The sequence below is a fragment of the Schistocerca serialis genome, chromosome 6 (assembly GCF_023864345.2).
Source record: "Schistocerca serialis cubense isolate TAMUIC-IGC-003099 chromosome 6, iqSchSeri2.2, whole genome shotgun sequence".
Taxonomy (NCBI): Eukaryota; Metazoa; Arthropoda; class Insecta; order Orthoptera; family Acrididae; genus Schistocerca; species Schistocerca serialis.
In genome coordinates, this window is record NC_064643.1 from 285,760,138 (window position 1) to 285,779,430 (window position 19,293).

Here is a 19,293-nt window from a genome sequence, read left to right on the forward strand (position 1 = left end):
AATCTCGATAATATTCTTCATTCAGTGTGTGTCAGCAATGAGAAGTATATCTACATCAACTGATAAAAACACCTACTCAACCATCTGTGTACAGGTTATCTGAAATTATTGCATTTTGGCATTTACATACTACAGTTTCACTGTTTTATTTCATATTTCATTAATAACGATGGTTGCATTATGCAGCATTCATTGTGAAAGGGCTGATATATTCTAATAGTGTAAATCGGGGTAGTGTGTTCACACCCATATAAATCCATGCATAGTTTGTTACATTTTGGTCAAAACCTGGTGCAGCGGCTTTATGTTTCAGAGTTTCAACTATTCTATAAGTTATTTGTTTTAAGATATAACTGCCTTGGTCTTTTATCTTTGACAGTCATGGTCTCAGACAGACATGCGCAATGTTCCCCACCATGTTGATGTGCAGCACATCATCTAGGTCTACTTAGTTTCACGTGAGCTCCAGAGGCCCACGACAAGGCGTCCATCAAGACGAGGGGCTCGCCGGAACTTGTCTTGGTGGTGACTTAGTACCTATGTACCGCATTTTTAAAATGTGACTACACCTATTCAGGCTGTTTTAGTTTTATTTATAGATCATGCCCTTGTAGACATATTATAGAATCAGGTTTATCTTCTAGAGAAGGCTCAATTACTTGGGCTGAAACTTAGGTAAAGGTTGGTTTCATTACCATAATCGAGGCTGATAGTTTCTTATATATTAGAATAGTGGACTATTGAGATTTCAGTTTATTGTGCTATGATATTGCTGGTATTGGTGATCTACATTCCATGCTGGCATCTGAATGTGGAACTGACAGGTTCAGGAATGCCGTGCGACTAGTGCCTGAGAGAGTAGACATATTGTTTACTCACCCATGCTGGATCACACATCTATGTCACATGCCTCTCGTTAGGAAGCAGGTTTGTCTGTAGCAAGGTAAGTATTCACACACAGACACACAATGTGAAGACACCTGGAGCTTGATGGACTGTCAGGATAGGGACCACCGTTGTGGCTAACCATGACGTTGCAGCAGAGAAACATGTCAGCTGAGCTGCACCCAACAATAACCAAGTCATCTTTTCAGATTAGTCCCAGTCTTTCATACCCATCTGTGCAGGCTCCAAGAAAAGCTAATGCAGCCAGACTGTATTCATCATTGCCATAAGCAACAAGTACTTAGCATGATGGTATGGTTTGCTATTGGGTGCATCACACAGTAACCTCTGCTTCATATAGTCACTGATTTTGACAGCAGACTTTCCAATTCTGAAATGTTGAGGCTAGTGGTAACGCCCTATCTTTGGGTCTCTGTGGCATTATCTGTCAACAGGATAAAGGCTGCATGTTGCTCATACTGACCTGTCATATCTCAATACAGACAATGCTCTACTGTTGCTCTGGCCAGCACATTCTCCAAATCTCTCACCACTGGAAACATCTGGTTATGAGTAGCCTGGCACACCACTGTTTGCTAGCCTCTGTAATTGATGAACCCAGGCAAAGAGTTGCAGCAACAGTGGAATGCTGTACCCGTAATCAGCTCAAGTCAAAGCCTAGCTGGGTTACCACCATTGTTGCCACCAGAGGTGCCTCGTTCATTGCTAAATTTCACACCCTGTACACCCCAAATCACATTCAATTTTAATTGTGTATTCTTTTATTATGGGCAACGGCCTTGCTGCAGTGGATACACCGGTTCCCGTGAGATCACCGAAGTTGAGCACTGTTGGGCGTGGCCGGCACTTGGATGCGTCACCATCCAACCACCATGCACTGTTGCCATTTTTCGGGGTGCACTCAGCCTCATGAAGCCAATTGAGGAGCTACTCAACTGAATAGTAGCGGCTTCGGTCAAGAGTACCATCATAACGACCGGGAGAGCAGTGTGCTGACCCCACGCCCCTCCTATCCGCATCCTCCTCGGAGGATGACATGGCGGTCAGATGGTCCCAGTAGGCCACTCGTGGCCTGAAGATGGAGTGCTTTTTGTATTCTTTTATTATACTGTATAAAAACTATAAGTAAAATTAGTAGACACCAACTATCGTGTGCTTTTGCAATACAAATATGCACAAGTTCTCCCCACAGAAGTATTCTGCTGTCCGCATATACTTTGTTCTGTGAGTTCACTTAATTTCATTCTTGATGTGATGTAGTTGAAAGCCCACAAACATCATCCACTGTTGGATTATACACTGAGCAATATGTTCTTTTGTGTTACAGTGCATTCCTGTGCAATGCAGGCAACCCATTGGCCATCCTGTACAATGACATGTGCGTTCTGGAGTCACACCATGCGGCGCTCACCTTCAAACTCACCCTGTCTGACGACAGGGTGAATATCTTCAAAGGTTTGTACACGCAGTTTCTTCCTTTTTTTATTTTTATTTTTACAAAGTTGTCATTCTGTCTGCTTTGGATGATTCAGATACCAGTTTTCCGTTTTGTGAACCTGGATGACTTTGACTTTCAAATACCTGTCTCCATAGACAAAGATGATAATGCATGGCTGTGTCATGGAAGTTTGAATCATAGTGGTGAGATAAACTTTTCATTGCCAGTATTTGGCCAGCAGGGAGGGTAGAAGTGGCAATGTGAATTTCCTAAGCACATGAGACCTATGTCCTGTATTTAATTCCAAATATCTCTCCTTCTCTCATCAGCAAACAAAATAAACATTATACCATCATACATACATCTGTCACAGTCCCCTACAGTCAACAGATAAGTCTCCACAATATAAGGAGAGAGGATATTGTAGACAGGGGTACAAAATCCTTTGTGATTAACTTGTTGCACAACCTTTCATTATCTTCCCACCAAAAATGCCAAAAAACTCTTTATTTTCAGTTTGAAGTCCATTATTCCATTATGGTGGTGTATGAGTTGAATAACATGAAATATGTAGGCACACCCATCTTAGCATGTCCCTACTAAGCCCACAGAATTTCAGAACCAGTTAGTATATTGCAAAATAACAGGCATTAGTGCTCTACATGCAAGATGTCTTGAAATGTGGTAGTAGAAGAATTTACATGTCCCTGTTCTGTGTGTTTCCATGTTCAAGATTATTGCATGCCACATTTATTTAGCAATAATGTGGACCTAGTCTGGCATTTACTTAAAAGGGTGTGGAAAACAACCTGGGCAGTAGCCCATATCAAACTAAAAATGTAAAATTTCACTCAAAAAAAGTAATTAGACGTCCACCAAATTTATACTGATGGAGGAAAATCCCAGGAGGGAAACAGTGTAAAGTGTGCCTAAGCAATGTGTACCACAAAAAAGTTTCCCTCTCCAAAATAATGTCCGTGTTCTTCACAGAAGTTGAGATGTGTTGCAGAATAGTCTCACCTAAGAATTTTTCAAGAATATCAGTGTCCTTCAGAATTTGCACTCATCCAGTATGATGCAGACACCTGATAAACCTATTCTAGATATCAAGCAAGAAATAGAGAAATACAAGCAGCTGACTGACCAGTGTAATTTATATGGTTAAGGGGCCATTCAAGAATGGTATTCAATAGGACATATGAACAGATTTACAAAACAAGCAATGAATATTTCTCAAACACATGATTTCAAACTGTCATTAATTTGGACTAGCAGTATGATTAACAAATGAGAGTGGGAAAGCAAGTGGAAGCAGTATGAATTGTTTTACCTTAACACCAGAGTATGCAGTATTTTGAGCTTCATGGCAGGAACTGTGTCCAGAACTCGACCCAGAACCTATCTTTCTGTGAGAAATGCTCTTTCCAACACAGTTAGCCAGGCATGACTCATGATCTGCCCTCACAGCTTTACGGAGGAAATCAGTCTAGGATTAAAACAGGCAAAAGTTACAAAAAAGTACTTGCAGATATTCCCCAATAATCTTGGTTCACTTTATTTAAAGGAACAGGATATTGATAATAAGGATGTGATTCAGCCACATTTTCTTTTCTTTTTTTGTACAGTTAATACATTTTCATGAGTTCCCATGTTGTAAATGTGGTAAAACATGAATTGGAGAATTTAAATGTCTATTTTTCCCCCTGCAGGTGGCATGGCACTACCCAAAAAGACCTAAAATCTTATTAGTAAAATCTGAGCAACTGCTATTGACTATTTGTTATGCACAAATAATACGAGTATGTATAAAATGCTAGCTACATTCTTGTGTGAACATAATATATTATTTATTTTAGCAAAATTGGTTTATAGCCATAAACAGAAAACACTGTCATGTATTTGTGTAAATATAACTTGTAATACATAGATGGCTGTATAGTAAGTACGACCAAATGACAAAATAAAAAAAATAAAAAAATCTTGATAACTATAGTCAGGATATCCGAAGTAACAATCTTTTGCTTGTTAACCCAGTGTCTAGATTTGATCCTTCTTTTGTTACAGATATTGCTTGAATTTCTGCGTAATTTTATTTTAAAATATTTTAAAAGCGTGTTTTCAATAGGTGCATACGTATCGTATGTTAGCATACTCATTGTCTCTATCCTTCACAACACGCAGACAGTATTGTAATTGCCTTTGGAAAGTCCCTCAGTGGTACCAGGATCACTGGGACTTCTTGCACAATATGCAGCACAATTATAAATGACAAAATAATATCACCCAAATAGCTTCTATCTCCTGGATGCAAGACCTCCACAAAAGCTTCTGTGTTATTTTGAACAGAAGACGAGAGGTAATGTCAGGCTGCAGCTGTGAATTTGACAGTGACATATAACCAAATCTCTGAAATATAAGAGAAAGTTAAATGGTATCTCATCTGAAAATTAACACTGTAAATTATAAAACAAATGGGAAGCACAATACCTAATCACAGGTGTGGGCAAACAGTGGCCCATGGGCTGCATGTGATCTGCCAATGGTTTTTGTGCAGCCTGTACAGACAGGCAGAATTTTTATGTAATAATAGGCCCTCTATTGTTCCTGATCTATATTAATGACATAGGAGACAATCTGAGTAGCCTTCTTACATTGTTTGCAGATGATGCTGTCATTTACCGTCTTGTAAAGTCATCAGATGACCAAAACAACTTGCAAAATGATTTAGATAAGATACCTGTATGGTGCAAAAAGTGGCATTTGACCCTGAATAACGAAAAGTATGAAGTTATTCACATGAGTACTAAAAGAAATAGCTAAATTTCGATTACGCGATAAGTCACACAAATCTGAAGTCTGTAAATTCAACTAAATACTTAGGGATCACAATTACAAATAACCTAAATTGGAATGATCACATAGATAATATTGCGGGTAGAGCAAACCAAAAACTGCGATTCATTGGCAGAACACTTAGAAGGTGCAACACGTCTACCAAAGAGACTACTTACACCACGCTTGTTTTCCCTATTCTGGAGTGGTGTGTGGTCTGGGATCTGCATCAGGTGGGACTGATGGATGACATCAAAAAAGTACAAAGAAGGGCAGCTCATTTTGTATTGTCACAAAATAGGGGAGATAGTGTCACAGACATGATATGAGAATTGGAGTGGCATTCATTAAAACAAAGGCATTTTTCGATGCGACGGGATCTTCTCATGAAATTTCAGTCACCAGTTTTCTCCTCCAATTGCGAAAACATTCTGTTGGCACCCACCTACATAGGGAGAAATGATCATTATGACAAAATAAGAGAAATCAGGACTCGCACAGAAAAATTTAAGTGCTCTTTCCCACGTGCCGTTCGAGAGTGGAATGGTAAAGAGACAGCTTGAAGGTGTCTCATTGATCCCTCTGCCAGGCACTTTATTGTGAATAGCAGAGTAATCACATAGATGTAGATGTAGATACCTCTTCTGATAAGCAAACTTAACTAATGCACACAATAATTTTAAAAGTTGTGGTCCTCCACTAACCTCTGCTTCCACAAAATGGTCCCCGAACAAAAGCTATTACCCACCCCTGCCTTATAGCAAATTAGACCAACCTACAAACTTTGCTAGTAGTAAAAGAATTAAGATTAAGATGCATGAGAACTATAACAATATCACGAGCCCTATATTACCATGGATAACACACTGGGCTTGCATTCAGATGAAATAAGATTCAAAACCCCATCTTGCCACAGAGATCTAGTTTTCCTGTGAATGCTGTAAGTTTTTAAAGCAAATTCTGGGACCCTTCTCCAATCCATACTTTTTTTTATGTGTTTTATCACCTCATTGTCAGTAGGATGTTAAACCCTATGGTGCTCCCAGTGTACCCAACAAAAATATTGAATAAAGGAGTAGCATCACATCATCTTTTCAGACAAGTCCCCCGTTCCATGTAAAGCAGCACAATGGATGTATCCATGTGTGGAGGCTCAGAGGAGAATGAATGATGCCAGATTGTGTTCGTCGTCATCCTCATCATACGGGCTGAGCACGTAGAGCGACAGTGTGGGTCATTATAAGGTACACAACAGCATCACCTCTGGTGTGCATAGCAGGTAGTTTGGACAGCAGCCATTACATTTCTGATGTGTCAAGACTGGTGACTATACCCTACCTTCAAAGTCTCTGTGAAATTATCTTTCTACCAGATAACAGAAGAGCAAATGTTGACTCTATGCAGGTCAGATCATCTGCCTTGACACTGGTGGTGTATGGAATGTTGGTCTGGCCACCACATTTCCAGATCTGCCACACATTGAAAAATTCTGTTCCTGGGTTGCTGCAAGACTGGTGCACCGCCCCTCACCATCCCCTACAATTGATGAATTAGGACATAGAGTTGAAGCAGTTTTGAAAAATAAATCCATTCATATCTTTCATCCAAGCTCAGTTGGCTGTCATGCCCAGCTAGGTTAGAATTGTTCTTATTGCCAGAGGTGACAGCTGTATGTACTAAATTTTGCACCCTAATATTGTATCTTTCCTGCTCTACTGTTTACAACTATAAGTATAACTTCATTATTTGCTATCCTTCCTCAAATCACAGCTGTAATATCAAGCAGTGTAGTACATGGTGTAAACCAACGGGTGACTGTATTGCTCCTGCAGCCAGAACACAAGCTAAGATTATACATGTAGTGGAGAATCTCATGGGCATGTACATTGCAGTGTAATGGATATAGGGGGTGATTTTGAACTCTCTCTGTACATGTTGAGTACATGTAGTGAGAACTAAACATGTATAATTTGTGACAGCAATGTGCCATTTCCATGCAATAGAAGCAAAAATGTGAAATACTGTTATCCACAACATCCCATTTCCTGTGTGGAAGAGTGTTAGTAATTTGCTGTGAATCTGTTAGTTATTCCTTTTCTAACCAACTAATGAATGTGCTAACAATTCCACATAACATGAAACTTGTAGTATTTTGTGCTACTTCATACACTCACTTCCCCTTCCTCTACTGGCAGTTGTTAACAGCTTGTGTTGTTAACCATATTAGTATGACTTGAGTTCAGCAATTATTCCTTGTCTAACCAACTAACGGGTGTGTTAACAATTCCAATTAACATGAAACATACACGTACACTCACTGCCCCTTCCTCTAGTGACAGTTGTTAACTCTTGGTGTTGTTAACCATATTAGTTTGTTGCAAATTTAGTAATTACTAAAGCCAACATAGCTTACCAGTGCTTTCTTCACCCGGTATATGCGGGCCTTCCTGCTGCACAGTTAATTTCCTGGTGTGGGTTCCTGATCAAAGCATTGCTTACTCAGTCACCTCCATATCCCCTAGCATGTATATAGAGAAATTAGAAGCACCCTAGAAACACATTTGGGAGGATGACAGTTCCAGTTCTCTTCTGGCCATCCATATTCAAGTTTTCTGTGATTTCCCTGAATCGCTCCATGTTTGCCAGGATGGATCCTTTAAAAGAGCATGGCCAGTTTCTTTCCTCATCCTTAACAAAATAATCCAAACTTGTGCTCCATCTCTATTGCCTCATTGATGGTGTGTTGAAGCCTGATGTTGTTTTCCTTTAGGAGCACTCTGTAGATATAAACAGAACATGGTAGTACATTGACATAGGTGTTTAATAGAGCTGCTTCATTCAAAATACACCTTAGAATTTTGCAGGCAAGTAGTTAATAGGCCATTTACAATTTATTATAAGGAGAAAGTGTCATATCTCAGATCATAATCATCTACATAAAGGACTTCTGGCCAATTCTGTCTCCTTCAAAACTGATCAAGCCATCTCTTCATTTGTCTTCCTAAAGATCCCCCTACACAAAAATATATTGAAATGTAGTAACTTGATCTATGTTCTGATTATCAATTTCAATCTTAACTCATATGGGCTTGTGTCCTAAAAATGCTGTTGATTGTGTCTTCATAATGGAGATGCACAGATTCTATTATTAGTTCTGTCATGGTGAAGGTAGAGTCTAAACATGATCTTCCTGTGTGAAAACCATGTTGGGCACCTGATAATGTGGTTTCAGCAATGGGAAATGGTCATTTTGTTAAAATTGTAGCACTTTCATAAAATCATGTATTCTTAATTTTGTAGTATTTGATGCATATTTTATCAGTTCAGTATTTATTTTATCACACCCTGGAGTCTTCCTGTAATTGCTAGAAGTTACTGTACCCTGTAATTCCATGAACATTATTAGGTCTACATTACTATCTGCTTCAACCTGAACCATATGAGTATCTTGCACAACTGTCCAGAGTGTTTTGTAGTATTGTAACCAATTAGTTTCAGATATTGTATTTATTTCTAGATTGCTTTTATCTTCTTTGTTTAGATGTTTGATTATTTTGCATGCTTTGTCTTGTCTTCCTCTTACATCATATTCAGTATTGTAATATATATATTTCCCAACTATGGATTTCAACTTGCCTGACTTTCCTTTCATTACAGCTGATTTTCTTTTATAATCTGCTCTCAAATCCTGATCAGCTAGAAATCTAACATTTTTAAGCAGACATGTTTCTTACCATTCAGTAAACTACATAGTTCATTATCTCAGTATGGCAGCCCCCTTTTGAAAAAAACTTTTCTTTCTTGTGTCAAGTGCATGTGTTGCTGCTCAATTAGTGCTTCCATCTTTCAGATGATACACAGAGAATCATAATGCTGTCTCATATAACAAAACAAGTGAATAAATCTGTTATAAGTGAAGAACAGGAATAGTGTCTAATGCAAAATTGTAGTCTATGCACTCAGTGTGTTGTGGTCTTCCACCTGTTACTGTTGATTTTTGCAGGACTGGAACGTGACATGTACAAACGAGCTCGTCAGAGTGTCATAGACATGATCCTAGCTACGGACATGACAAAGCATTTTGAACATCTAGCCAAGTTTGTCAACGTATTTGCCAAACCTACCACTCGTGATGAAGACCCAGCGACAGAGGTAAGTTGTGAAACTATAAGCCATTTTTCTTCCAAATTTCTTCTTCAATGATGATCTCACTGTAGTTTGGATATATATCAATTAACATTCAGTGACTTGTTTGGGCTAGCTGGTGTGGCTGAGCAGTTCGAGGCATTTCAGTCTTTAACCGCACGACTGCTATGGTTACAGGTTTGAATCCTGCCTCGGGCATGGATGTGTGTGATGTCCTTAGGTTAGTTAGGTTTAAGTAGTTCTAAGTCTAGGGAACTGATGACCACAGATGTTAAGTCCCATAGTGCTCAGAGCCATTTGACTTGTTTGAATGAAATCAGGATTAAAATGAATTAATTGTAATTGCTTGTGTCAAAAAATTGCTTAAATCCAGTTATATGAAGTCTTCTTTAAAGTCATACAATGGTATGTCACTTTTTTGGTTATTCTAATTTTACTAACCTGCACTCACAGGTGAGAGCAGACTGTGAAATATAACAGGGCATAACAGTTAGTGAGCTAATACTCATCTTCATTTCTCAGTTATCTCGGATGCTGCAGCATCTGTAAATGAATTTTATGAATTCCTGCTTTACCAAAATTTGCTGCAACTTGCTGCATTCTAGGCAGTGCAGTTAATGATTTGGCAGCTCCAAGAGAAATTTCAAAAAATTCAGGTTTACATGATGTTCTCTTTCAGAATTACATATTTGTGTAAAACTGTAACAAAACTGGGTCACAAAAATCTGTCAGAAAACTGATGCTCTGATGATTGATTCACCACTGCTTGTATACATTTTTAACAATCCCTGCTTATGTCATCCATTATGAGAAACAGACAATGGAAAATCCAGGATGAAATAATGGCAATATTATGAAAAGTATGTTTGCTACTCACCAGATAGTGGAGATGCTGAGGCACATGTAGGCACAACAAAAATACTGTCTTGGCAGCCACAGACTGCATTAATGCATGTGAGAGTTGGGTTTGTGTGTGTCTGTTTTGTCTAATTTTGATGGAAGCCTTTTTGGCTGAAAGCTTACTTGTTTGACAGTCTTTGTTTTGCCTATCTGCGACTCAGCATCTCTGCTATATTGCTATATGATTGTTAGAAACAGAAAATTTATGGATTACAATCAAAAACTTGCTAGTGTATACTGTTGGCCATATCCAGATGCACATTAATTTGTTTCTCTCAAATTGCAACATAAAGTTTTACATGGCTTTTTGCTTTTAGTATTGAAATTCGTGAAATACGTCCAATAACAATGCTCTTTATTAAGTTTCTTATATCATGAAGATTATTATTTGGAGAATGTCCCTAACATTTGCATCAGTTTATTCCATAAATTCTAATGAAAAGCTGGTTTCACTTCTCCTAAAAGGTATTCTGGAGTTACAAAACAAAAACTGTTTGTCATTCTGATTAGTAACAGTCCCACCAGTGTACAGATATTTGTATGCTTTCTAAGGTTGAAATGAAATTAATATCAGAATGTGAGTTAGTATAATAAATTGAGTCTAAAAGACCAGATAAATGAAATAACATTGCTAAAAAATTTATATAAGCCTATAAATGTAGCAGCCTGACACCTGAGGGCAACTTTTCATGTCATACTTATCCTTATATGTATTGATACTTTTCAACTGGCAACAGGAAAAGATTCTCATCTGACAGATGTTTTTAACTGTAGGCATTGTTTTAAAATATGAGAAAAGATAACAAATTTATGTCCTTCTAAATTATGAAAAGTGCAGTAAAGTAGAAATAAAAAATTAAAACTTATCACTAATGAAACTGATGGTGAAACAAAGCACCACAGTGATACAAGTGGAACTGTTCTGGGAGAGAATAAATTAGGAGAGGAGAGGTATAGTGGTTTTTTGGTGGTGTATGGCTTGAGATGACAGTAGGATTGATGAGTTAATATACTGGGCTGAGTGTAATGTGAGAGGTTGGGGGTAGGGAAACATGGGATTTAGGCTAAGTGTACCCAGGAGAGGGAAGAGGAAACAAAAGTACAGAATAGAAAGAGAGGAAAAAGTTCTTGTATAAGTAAGAACAGGGTGGAATTAATAACATTAGTGTGTATCTGTTTGTCTGTTACTGGTAACTCATTAAAGTTGTTTTGAGGTAGGATATGGAGAGCCTTTAGGCATAGGGTTAGGTATGAGTTGGCTTGGAAACTACAAATGATTTGGATTGGAAGCTGGGTGGAATGATGATGTTGATGGAGGCAAGTTTGTAGGAAGTGTAGAATCCACAATCATGAGGGCTGGGAATTTAAAGAATTTGCAAATAATTCATGTAGGGAAGAGGATGATTAAGTGAAAATAAATGCAGAATGTGTCATATTAAAAAAAATTGAGGGAAATGTATTCTTTTGTTATTTTCTACCAGGATTGACACAACACACAACATTAATAAAATCACAAAAATTACAAATCACTGAAAAGCTGGAATAACCACCCCATAGGCTATTTCATAAACAGTAGCTATGGTGAACTGATAGAATGCAGTGTTAAGTGGTTAAGCTATGGTGATGTAAGTTAACCATCAGTCTGTGTGTATGTCCACTCTACATTCCATTAATTCATTTGTTGTCAACCAGTAGATGGACTGTATCCGCTGACTGCTCAGTGTCTACACCTTAAAACAGAAACAGATTGGTAACAAATAACCCTTGCTCTAATATGGCAGCTACTCACGGGTAACTGTCTCTGTGAGTATCAACAAATCTCATTATAAGTCATTTTGATATAATTATGAGACACCAGATTCCTTCCCACTATGAATGGCATATGGAGCTATAAGCAGTCTAAACAGTGGTGACCCCAGTGGGTTGGTAGAATGTGTGAATGAAGTTTAGTCATGTGAGGACTACCCAAATACTTCTCTTGTTAGCGTCATGAACACATTATTGTGCATCAACCCTGGGGTGTTGTTCTCAGTTGAAGTGAGGCCATCTCTCCTCCTACCCCTCTCCTCCCAACCTCCCCTTTCATGTGCTGTGGTCAAGCCTCCTACTGCCCTCACAAGGAGATGGCACAGGAGTGGCTGGTTTCTATGGGCAGAGCTTATTTTTGACACCATCCTAGATAGTTAAGGTTTACATCAGTTTGCTGTCTGTGACTTCCGTCTTTGGTAATACACAGCCAGATAATTCCTTTTTCATTTGTATGCTCACACAGAAAGCAAGATCAGGATTAAGAAACTCTGTGAGCTTGAGTGGCATTGACTAGCAATGTGGAAGGTACCTTAATGTTTGTGATACTCTCCTGTGGGTACCTTGATGGGCTTTTAACTGGCATGATACAATATATATTGATGAATAGATTCAGAACTGCCTCTGTTGGTACTTCCTCAACCAATCTGATCATTTGCTGTTTAAGTGTGCACACAATTTCCTCTGCCTTCTCTTAGCTGTGGAGGTAGAGTGGAGCAGATATAAAATGTACAGTGCCATGAAATAATGACCATTATCCATCATTGTACACTGTGATCTCTTGATCATAGAATTTTGCTTAATGCTTGGAGCATGACTTCAGCAATGTTTGGAACATTGGAGAGTGTTTCTTCTACTATTAACTTTATGGGATTCATAAATGGTGTTGCAAAATCTACATGGAATCACTCTGAGGGTTAATGGTAGTGGGGCTTGATGAGAAGCATGCTGATGGAGATTGTTGATGATCTGCAGATGTACCTTTCTGTGGCAGCCATAATTTTCATCCTGTAAACATGTTGACATTCTAGCTATTTCATTTGTGTTAATCCTCAGAGGATTCTTAGTAGCAAACTGAAGGAGTGTTGTGAGAGTAAAAGTTTTCTACATTAGCATTGAAGAAAGCTGATGACATTGTTCTAAAATAATGACAGCAAGGGTTGAGTTGGTGTAAGCAAGCCACCTAAAACAGATCCCCTGAGCCATCTTTGTCAGAGTGTAGTACATACTGGTAGTTTGTGCAATAATAATAATAATAAGAGATGGTTGTGTGATTTTGGATTCCCATAAATGTTTAAAGCCCCTTGAAGTAAAGCAGCTTGTGTTATCTCTTATAATCTCCTGGGGAGGTGCAAAAATACTAAATATACTGTGTAGGTTAGACACTGCAGTGTGTATGGTAGCAATCTTTGTATGGTGAAGCCAGGTGAACCATTCAGAGGTGTCCTCACACATATCAGAATATAGTGGTTCCCCACCTTATTCCTTGGAAGGAGCCCACAAAATCAATGAATTTTTCGTGAAAAGGGGAATCTACCAACTTGTACACTAACCACCCCCACCTTAGTCTTTTATCTGGCTTGCAAATCACACACACACACACACACACACACACACACACACACACACACATTACAGTTGCCTAATCATAACTTTATATCTTTATCTGTTCACTTCCAGATGAAATATTTCATGATTTTGGCCCTCATTTTAAAAGTCCTGGATGTATTTGAATAGCAGGAGCACCCAGTCCCGTGAAACAAGTTCAATTTATTAACATATCATGCTTGACAACAAAGACTGTTATCCTTCATAGAATGTGGCTTAACACTCTCTCCCCTTTGTATTTTCTCTTTTATTTCAAACAGCTATTCATCTCATTGTTGATATTCTCTAATGTCATTGAAAAACTGCAGGACAGAACAGATCAAGAGAGTTTCTTTGTTTTCTGCAGGCTTATTGTGCACTAACTTCCCACCCTCTTCAGATTCAGATATTTTGCTCAGTCATCAGCAGTATTGTTATTTGACCATTTAATACTTCACACCTTAAACTGAAATGCCAATCTTCTAGTAGACCAATGCCCAATTCTTCCAATCTTATGTGGATGGTCAAGGACCCAAGTCAACACTTGGTTATCTGTTTCCATTTTAAATTGCATGTGATCCAAATAGCATTTAAATCTCTCCACTCTGAATAACATGGCTAAAACTTCCAACTCCTACATCGAATACCCCTTTTCAAGCTCTAGAAGCATAGGCAATCAATCTCCTTCCTTCCTCTTTTTCTGTAGTAAAACATCCCCTATTCCAAATGCTGAGACATTAGTTTGCTAGGTAAATGGCTGATTGAAATCAGGATGAACCAGAACTTGAGATATCATTAAAGCCTGCTTCAGCACCATGAAGGATGCTTCTTGCGATAAACCAGTTGATACCTTCACCCCTTTCTGTGTAATTCATTCAATCAGCAAACTCTGATATTAATGCACAGAAGTAGTTCATCATTCTGATGAACTGAGCTACCACCTTTAAGTTCCTGAAGGTCAGAAACTGACCAATGGCTTGAACACTAAGGTTATATGCTCCTTCATGGCATGTGTTCCAAGAATCTCATCGACACATGCAGATTTAAACTTGGGTGGGTTGACCATTAAAACACTAACTCATTGAGACAGTGATACACAAATTGAAACTTAATGTCTGCAAATATACTACCCATCAACTGAGAAAGTATTGCCACACCAGTGGGTAACCCAAAAGGGACTTGATTGAGTTCAAAAATATCCAGTCAATACTCCAGCAACGTATCAACACATAACTTGGGGGTCAAGACGTCAGAATACTCTGAATGTAACATTTTACTCCATTTTGAGTTCCTGTATCTAGGCATCCCAATTGTTCTTCTGTCAGCTTTGCTTCTTCTTCTTCTTCTTCTTTTTTCCTCCCAAATTACTTGTTTACTACTGGCAACTATGGCCTTCCCCATTTCTTATGGCTACAAAATGTAAAACTCTCTTGTGGTCCGAGTTTAAATGAAAAGTTCACTCCAATCAGTAATGAGGCTGACCCTGGTTATAAGGTCAGTTCCAAAAATATGAGGGCTATTGAGAAAGTAAGGTCCATTCAGCCTCAAAATGGAAATCACAATGAAAGTCAAAAATGTTCTATTTGCAACAGCTTGCTACATCTTGCAGCTACTTCTCTGCATAGTTGGTGCTCCATCTTAAACATTTGTTGTAGCATTGTACCAACTTTCCAATACCCTCATCATAGAAGACAGTTGCCTGTGTGTTCCGCCACTTCTCTACACTGGCCTGCAGTTTGTTGTTTTTGCCAAAATGTTATTGTCATAGCCAGGGGTTCATGTGAACAGAGATGAACATGAGCCAGTCCTAATTCCGGGCTGTGTGGTGCATGATCAAACAATTCCCATTGAAAATTCTGCAAGGGCTTCCTCACTGCCCCTGTGTTGTGTGGCCAAGAATTGTCATGAAGAAGGAAATGCATGACAGGTACATGGGATTCCATAAATTTAGGCTAAACCTCACAGCGGGCAGACATACTTGGCAGGAGACACTACTGTTATAGGCATCTTTACATGCTCAGTGTGTACTCAGAACTGAAAAGAGTGATGTGACAAGATTCACAGGCATACTAGAGACACTGCCCAAGACGTCAGTGCAAAGTTTCATTGGATTTTCACTGTCGTTTCCACTTTGCAACCTATTGGACCTTACTTTCTGAATAGCCCTCATACAATTTTTTGCCAAATTCTTACTAACAGAAACACTAATCTTTGATGTAAATCCTTCTCTATCAATCTTCACTGCTACCACCCCTTTCACCCAACATCAGATTGATAAGCCACTTCTTTCTTCAACTTATTCCATTTACAGTTAGCCTTACTGACACAGCGCCAGTCATAATCCACAGCTGAAATAGTATTTCCTGGATTTAGCAACCATGGACTGGCTCATTATGAACAGTGGAACAAACAAAGGCAAATGCATTAGCTTGCCTGCTCTTATTGTATAAATTGTTCTTCCTTCACCTTCCCCTTGTGGCAGTAATTGTCCAAGACCCCAGTTCACACCCTTCTTTGGTTAGTTTCTACTTACATGCACCAGCTCACCACATATGCAATGATTTATTGCTTTCTCCCCTTTTTTCTGGGAATTGGGCTGTATGCCTGGCCTCCTATTGTGATACTCTCTAGGTCAAACTGGAAAACCTTTTGTTCAACAGTATAGAAAGAATATATTGTCACTCACCACACACAGGAAGCATTGATTTGTATACAGGTACAATGAAATGACTGCTTAACATTTAAGCTTTCAAACAAAAAAGTCCTCCTTCAAAATGCAACGCACAAACATTCACATAAGTACATCTCACATACACATGAATACTGCCTCCAGTTACTGTGGTCTGACTGAGTGTTCTGCCTTCTCCCACTGTCTTCATTTTCTTCACTGTTCTCCCATCCCAGATCAGGCATCCACTTCTCCCTTCTAAACTCTACATATTCCATTGTTTAAACATTTCACACCAACTCTTCTAACTGTGTCCAACTAACAGTGCCCAAATCTAGGGATTTTACAAAATACTGTTCTTTGTCTATGTATGAGTCTTAAACCATGTAATATTTGTTTGATGATTTTCTTTCCAGGATGTAGTAAACACACCACCAACACAGTTTTCTAACTTTCCCCATATACTTAATAATAAATTCATGAGAAGCTTCTTCTCATGAGAAGCTTCTTCCCTCCAATATTCCTTGTAAATGAACTCCTGCAATGCCCAAGATGGAGTAATTTGACATATTTCCACCCTAAACTGATTGATCATCCTCCCTTCTCAAATTGCCTCTAAAACACATTCCAACAAGTCATCTTTTACTTTAGCAATTACTGGCTTCAATATCTGTATATCTTTAATGTCTACCACCTGGACTTTTCATTGAAAATCTACCATAAAATACAAAAAGCTATTTTTTCAGTGGAATCTGATGATAACTCAACATAACCTGCCAGGAATCCTTGCATAGGATAAGGAAACTTCAAGAACAGTTTATCTAGGATTGTATGCTTCACCATTTTATGCATAAAACAGAAAAAAGTACTTTGCTGCATATGTGGAAGCACAAATATAATCAGTCACTGTGAGAAAATTTGAGAGATCACATTACAGCAATACACTTCTAGTAATCAGTATTTACTAACTTCAGCATATTTCTTGCATGCAGGATTTATTGTGCTTGAGGTACTACATTTTGTCAGTTCAGCATAAAAAACTATTTTTCATATGTTTCTGAGACTAGTGGTATTTAATGTTTATAGTGGTATTATCATTGTTATTATTATTAAAGCAGTCATTGCTTTCAGTATCAGTTCATTTAGCAATTGGAATTCATCCATTAACTTCCATGTCATATGAGTGTAATTCATTTCATGAGCTCAATTTATATCAATCTCTTCTTCGAATATGTGCAGTGTCATAACACTTTTTCTCTTGTTTCATTTTCAGCAAATACATATTTGCTACATATTTGATGACTTTATCTCCCATTAGCTGAATATGGAAAATATGCCTCAGCTCAGGAAACTATTCCGTATGTTAAAGCACTTCTCATTTGGAAATCTCACATAAAACTCATCTCCAATTAAGTATACAGTGAAAAAGAATTATTCTGCAGTTATTTTACACTCAGAACAGTGTAGCTCAAGCTGCATCCTTGCCTGTTCAGCTCTGTAAACATAAATAAAACTCTGTGCAAATTACACCAACAGAACTTTTAAGGTCTGAAGTTATGGTACATGTTCCTTTTTCTCTCTCTCTTCCCACATCTCCCTCTTCTACAATATCAACAAAAGATATAATTTTTGTTGTATTTCACTGAGCAATTTTGGTCAGTCAGGCCTATCTAAAAGTAATTTATTTATAAAATGCAATCACTTTCATTCTGCCTAGCAAAGCAACTATTTTAAGTTCTTGATACATAATATAACGCTAAAATTTTATGTACCAGGTGGGTTCCGATTCAGCTGATATGAACAATTTCTTGACGGCACCAGAAAATATTGCAGTTGTAAAACGCATGCTGATAAAGTGTGCAGATGTGAGCAATCCAGCAAGACCACTGAGGCTCTGTGTTGAGTGGGCTCGCAGGATAGCAGAAGAATATTTCAGCCAGGTGAGGAGACTTCATTAAGCTGCAGTACATTGTTTTTCAATTTATTCCTTTTCAGATGCTTCTTAAATATGTAATTTAATGTTTATAAAACTTCTAAGAAAGCTAATCAGTAATGCCAGCACCACACTGACTCATCTTTGTTTCATATTATTTTCTGTAACATAGGGCTTTCTCAAAATCTGGAGATTGTAACTTGTCATTCTTGAGTTCCCTGTATCTGCTTATAGGGTGACAAGTTTGGTTACATTTCATCCTAATCTTCGTTTTCTCAATAAACCATAACAGGCTGCCCTGAAAATTAGTATACCATACACATGGGATAAGTAAATTTGTTACTGTACTATAAGAGGTCTGTTCAAAAAATTCTGGAGCTATGTCCACAGAATTTTTCTACTCTTACCTTTTACTTATTGTGCATGGTTGATTTTGAAATACTCTCCTCCACAATTAATACACTGCTCCCAATGCCATTTCCACTTCCAGAAGCAGAAGCTCATCTATCATTGCAAATCTTCATCCTTTCAACAGGATTTTCAGCTTTGGAAATAAGAGAAAAATGTCCAGAGGGACCAGATATGGAGAGTATGGAGGATGAGGAAGCATAGTGATCTCATTTTTTGTGCAACAGTCACACATGACTCATGAGCCATGAGAGAAACTTGTCAGCAACATGATGCATTCCAAGATGCAGTTCAGGATTTCGTTACATGATCTTACTAAAATGTTACATTCTTCTGCAACCTCTTGGACAGTCAGTCTTCAATTGGCATTCACAATTTCATTGACGTTCCTGACACGAGCATCATAGGCAGATGTCGAAGGACGTTCTGAATGAGAGTCATCTTCAACTTCCATCTGTCCATTTTTAAACCATGTGACCCATTTGTAACATCAAGTTTACATATCATTTTGTGTGTCTCTGTAAAGGTTTTCTTGAGTTTCACGCAAAATGCAGGCATGTTGCTCCTATAACTCTGCCATTTCAAAATTCGCAAACTGTGCATCACAACATTATACTTAATACAGCACTGAACAATAACTAACAGACATACAACAATGAAACTTCTGGC

The 19,293-nt window shown here is 38.2% G+C and overlaps 1 protein-coding gene across 2 annotated transcripts in view; it reads left to right on the forward strand.

Moving 5' to 3' along the window:
* LOC126483878 (high affinity cAMP-specific and IBMX-insensitive 3',5'-cyclic phosphodiesterase 8A) overlaps window positions 1–19,293 on the forward strand; it is a 1,729,999-nt gene that overhangs the window by 1,667,278 nt on the left and 43,428 nt on the right. For both annotated transcript variants that reach the window (XM_050107127.1, XM_050107128.1), the window contains exons 16-18: window positions 2,234–2,361; window positions 9,180–9,328; window positions 18,059–18,223. In XM_050107127.1, coding sequence (XP_049963084.1) covers window positions 2,234–2,361; window positions 9,180–9,328; window positions 18,059–18,223 — 442 coding nt within the window. The remainder of the gene's footprint in view (window positions 1–2,233; window positions 2,362–9,179; window positions 9,329–18,058; window positions 18,224–19,293) is intronic.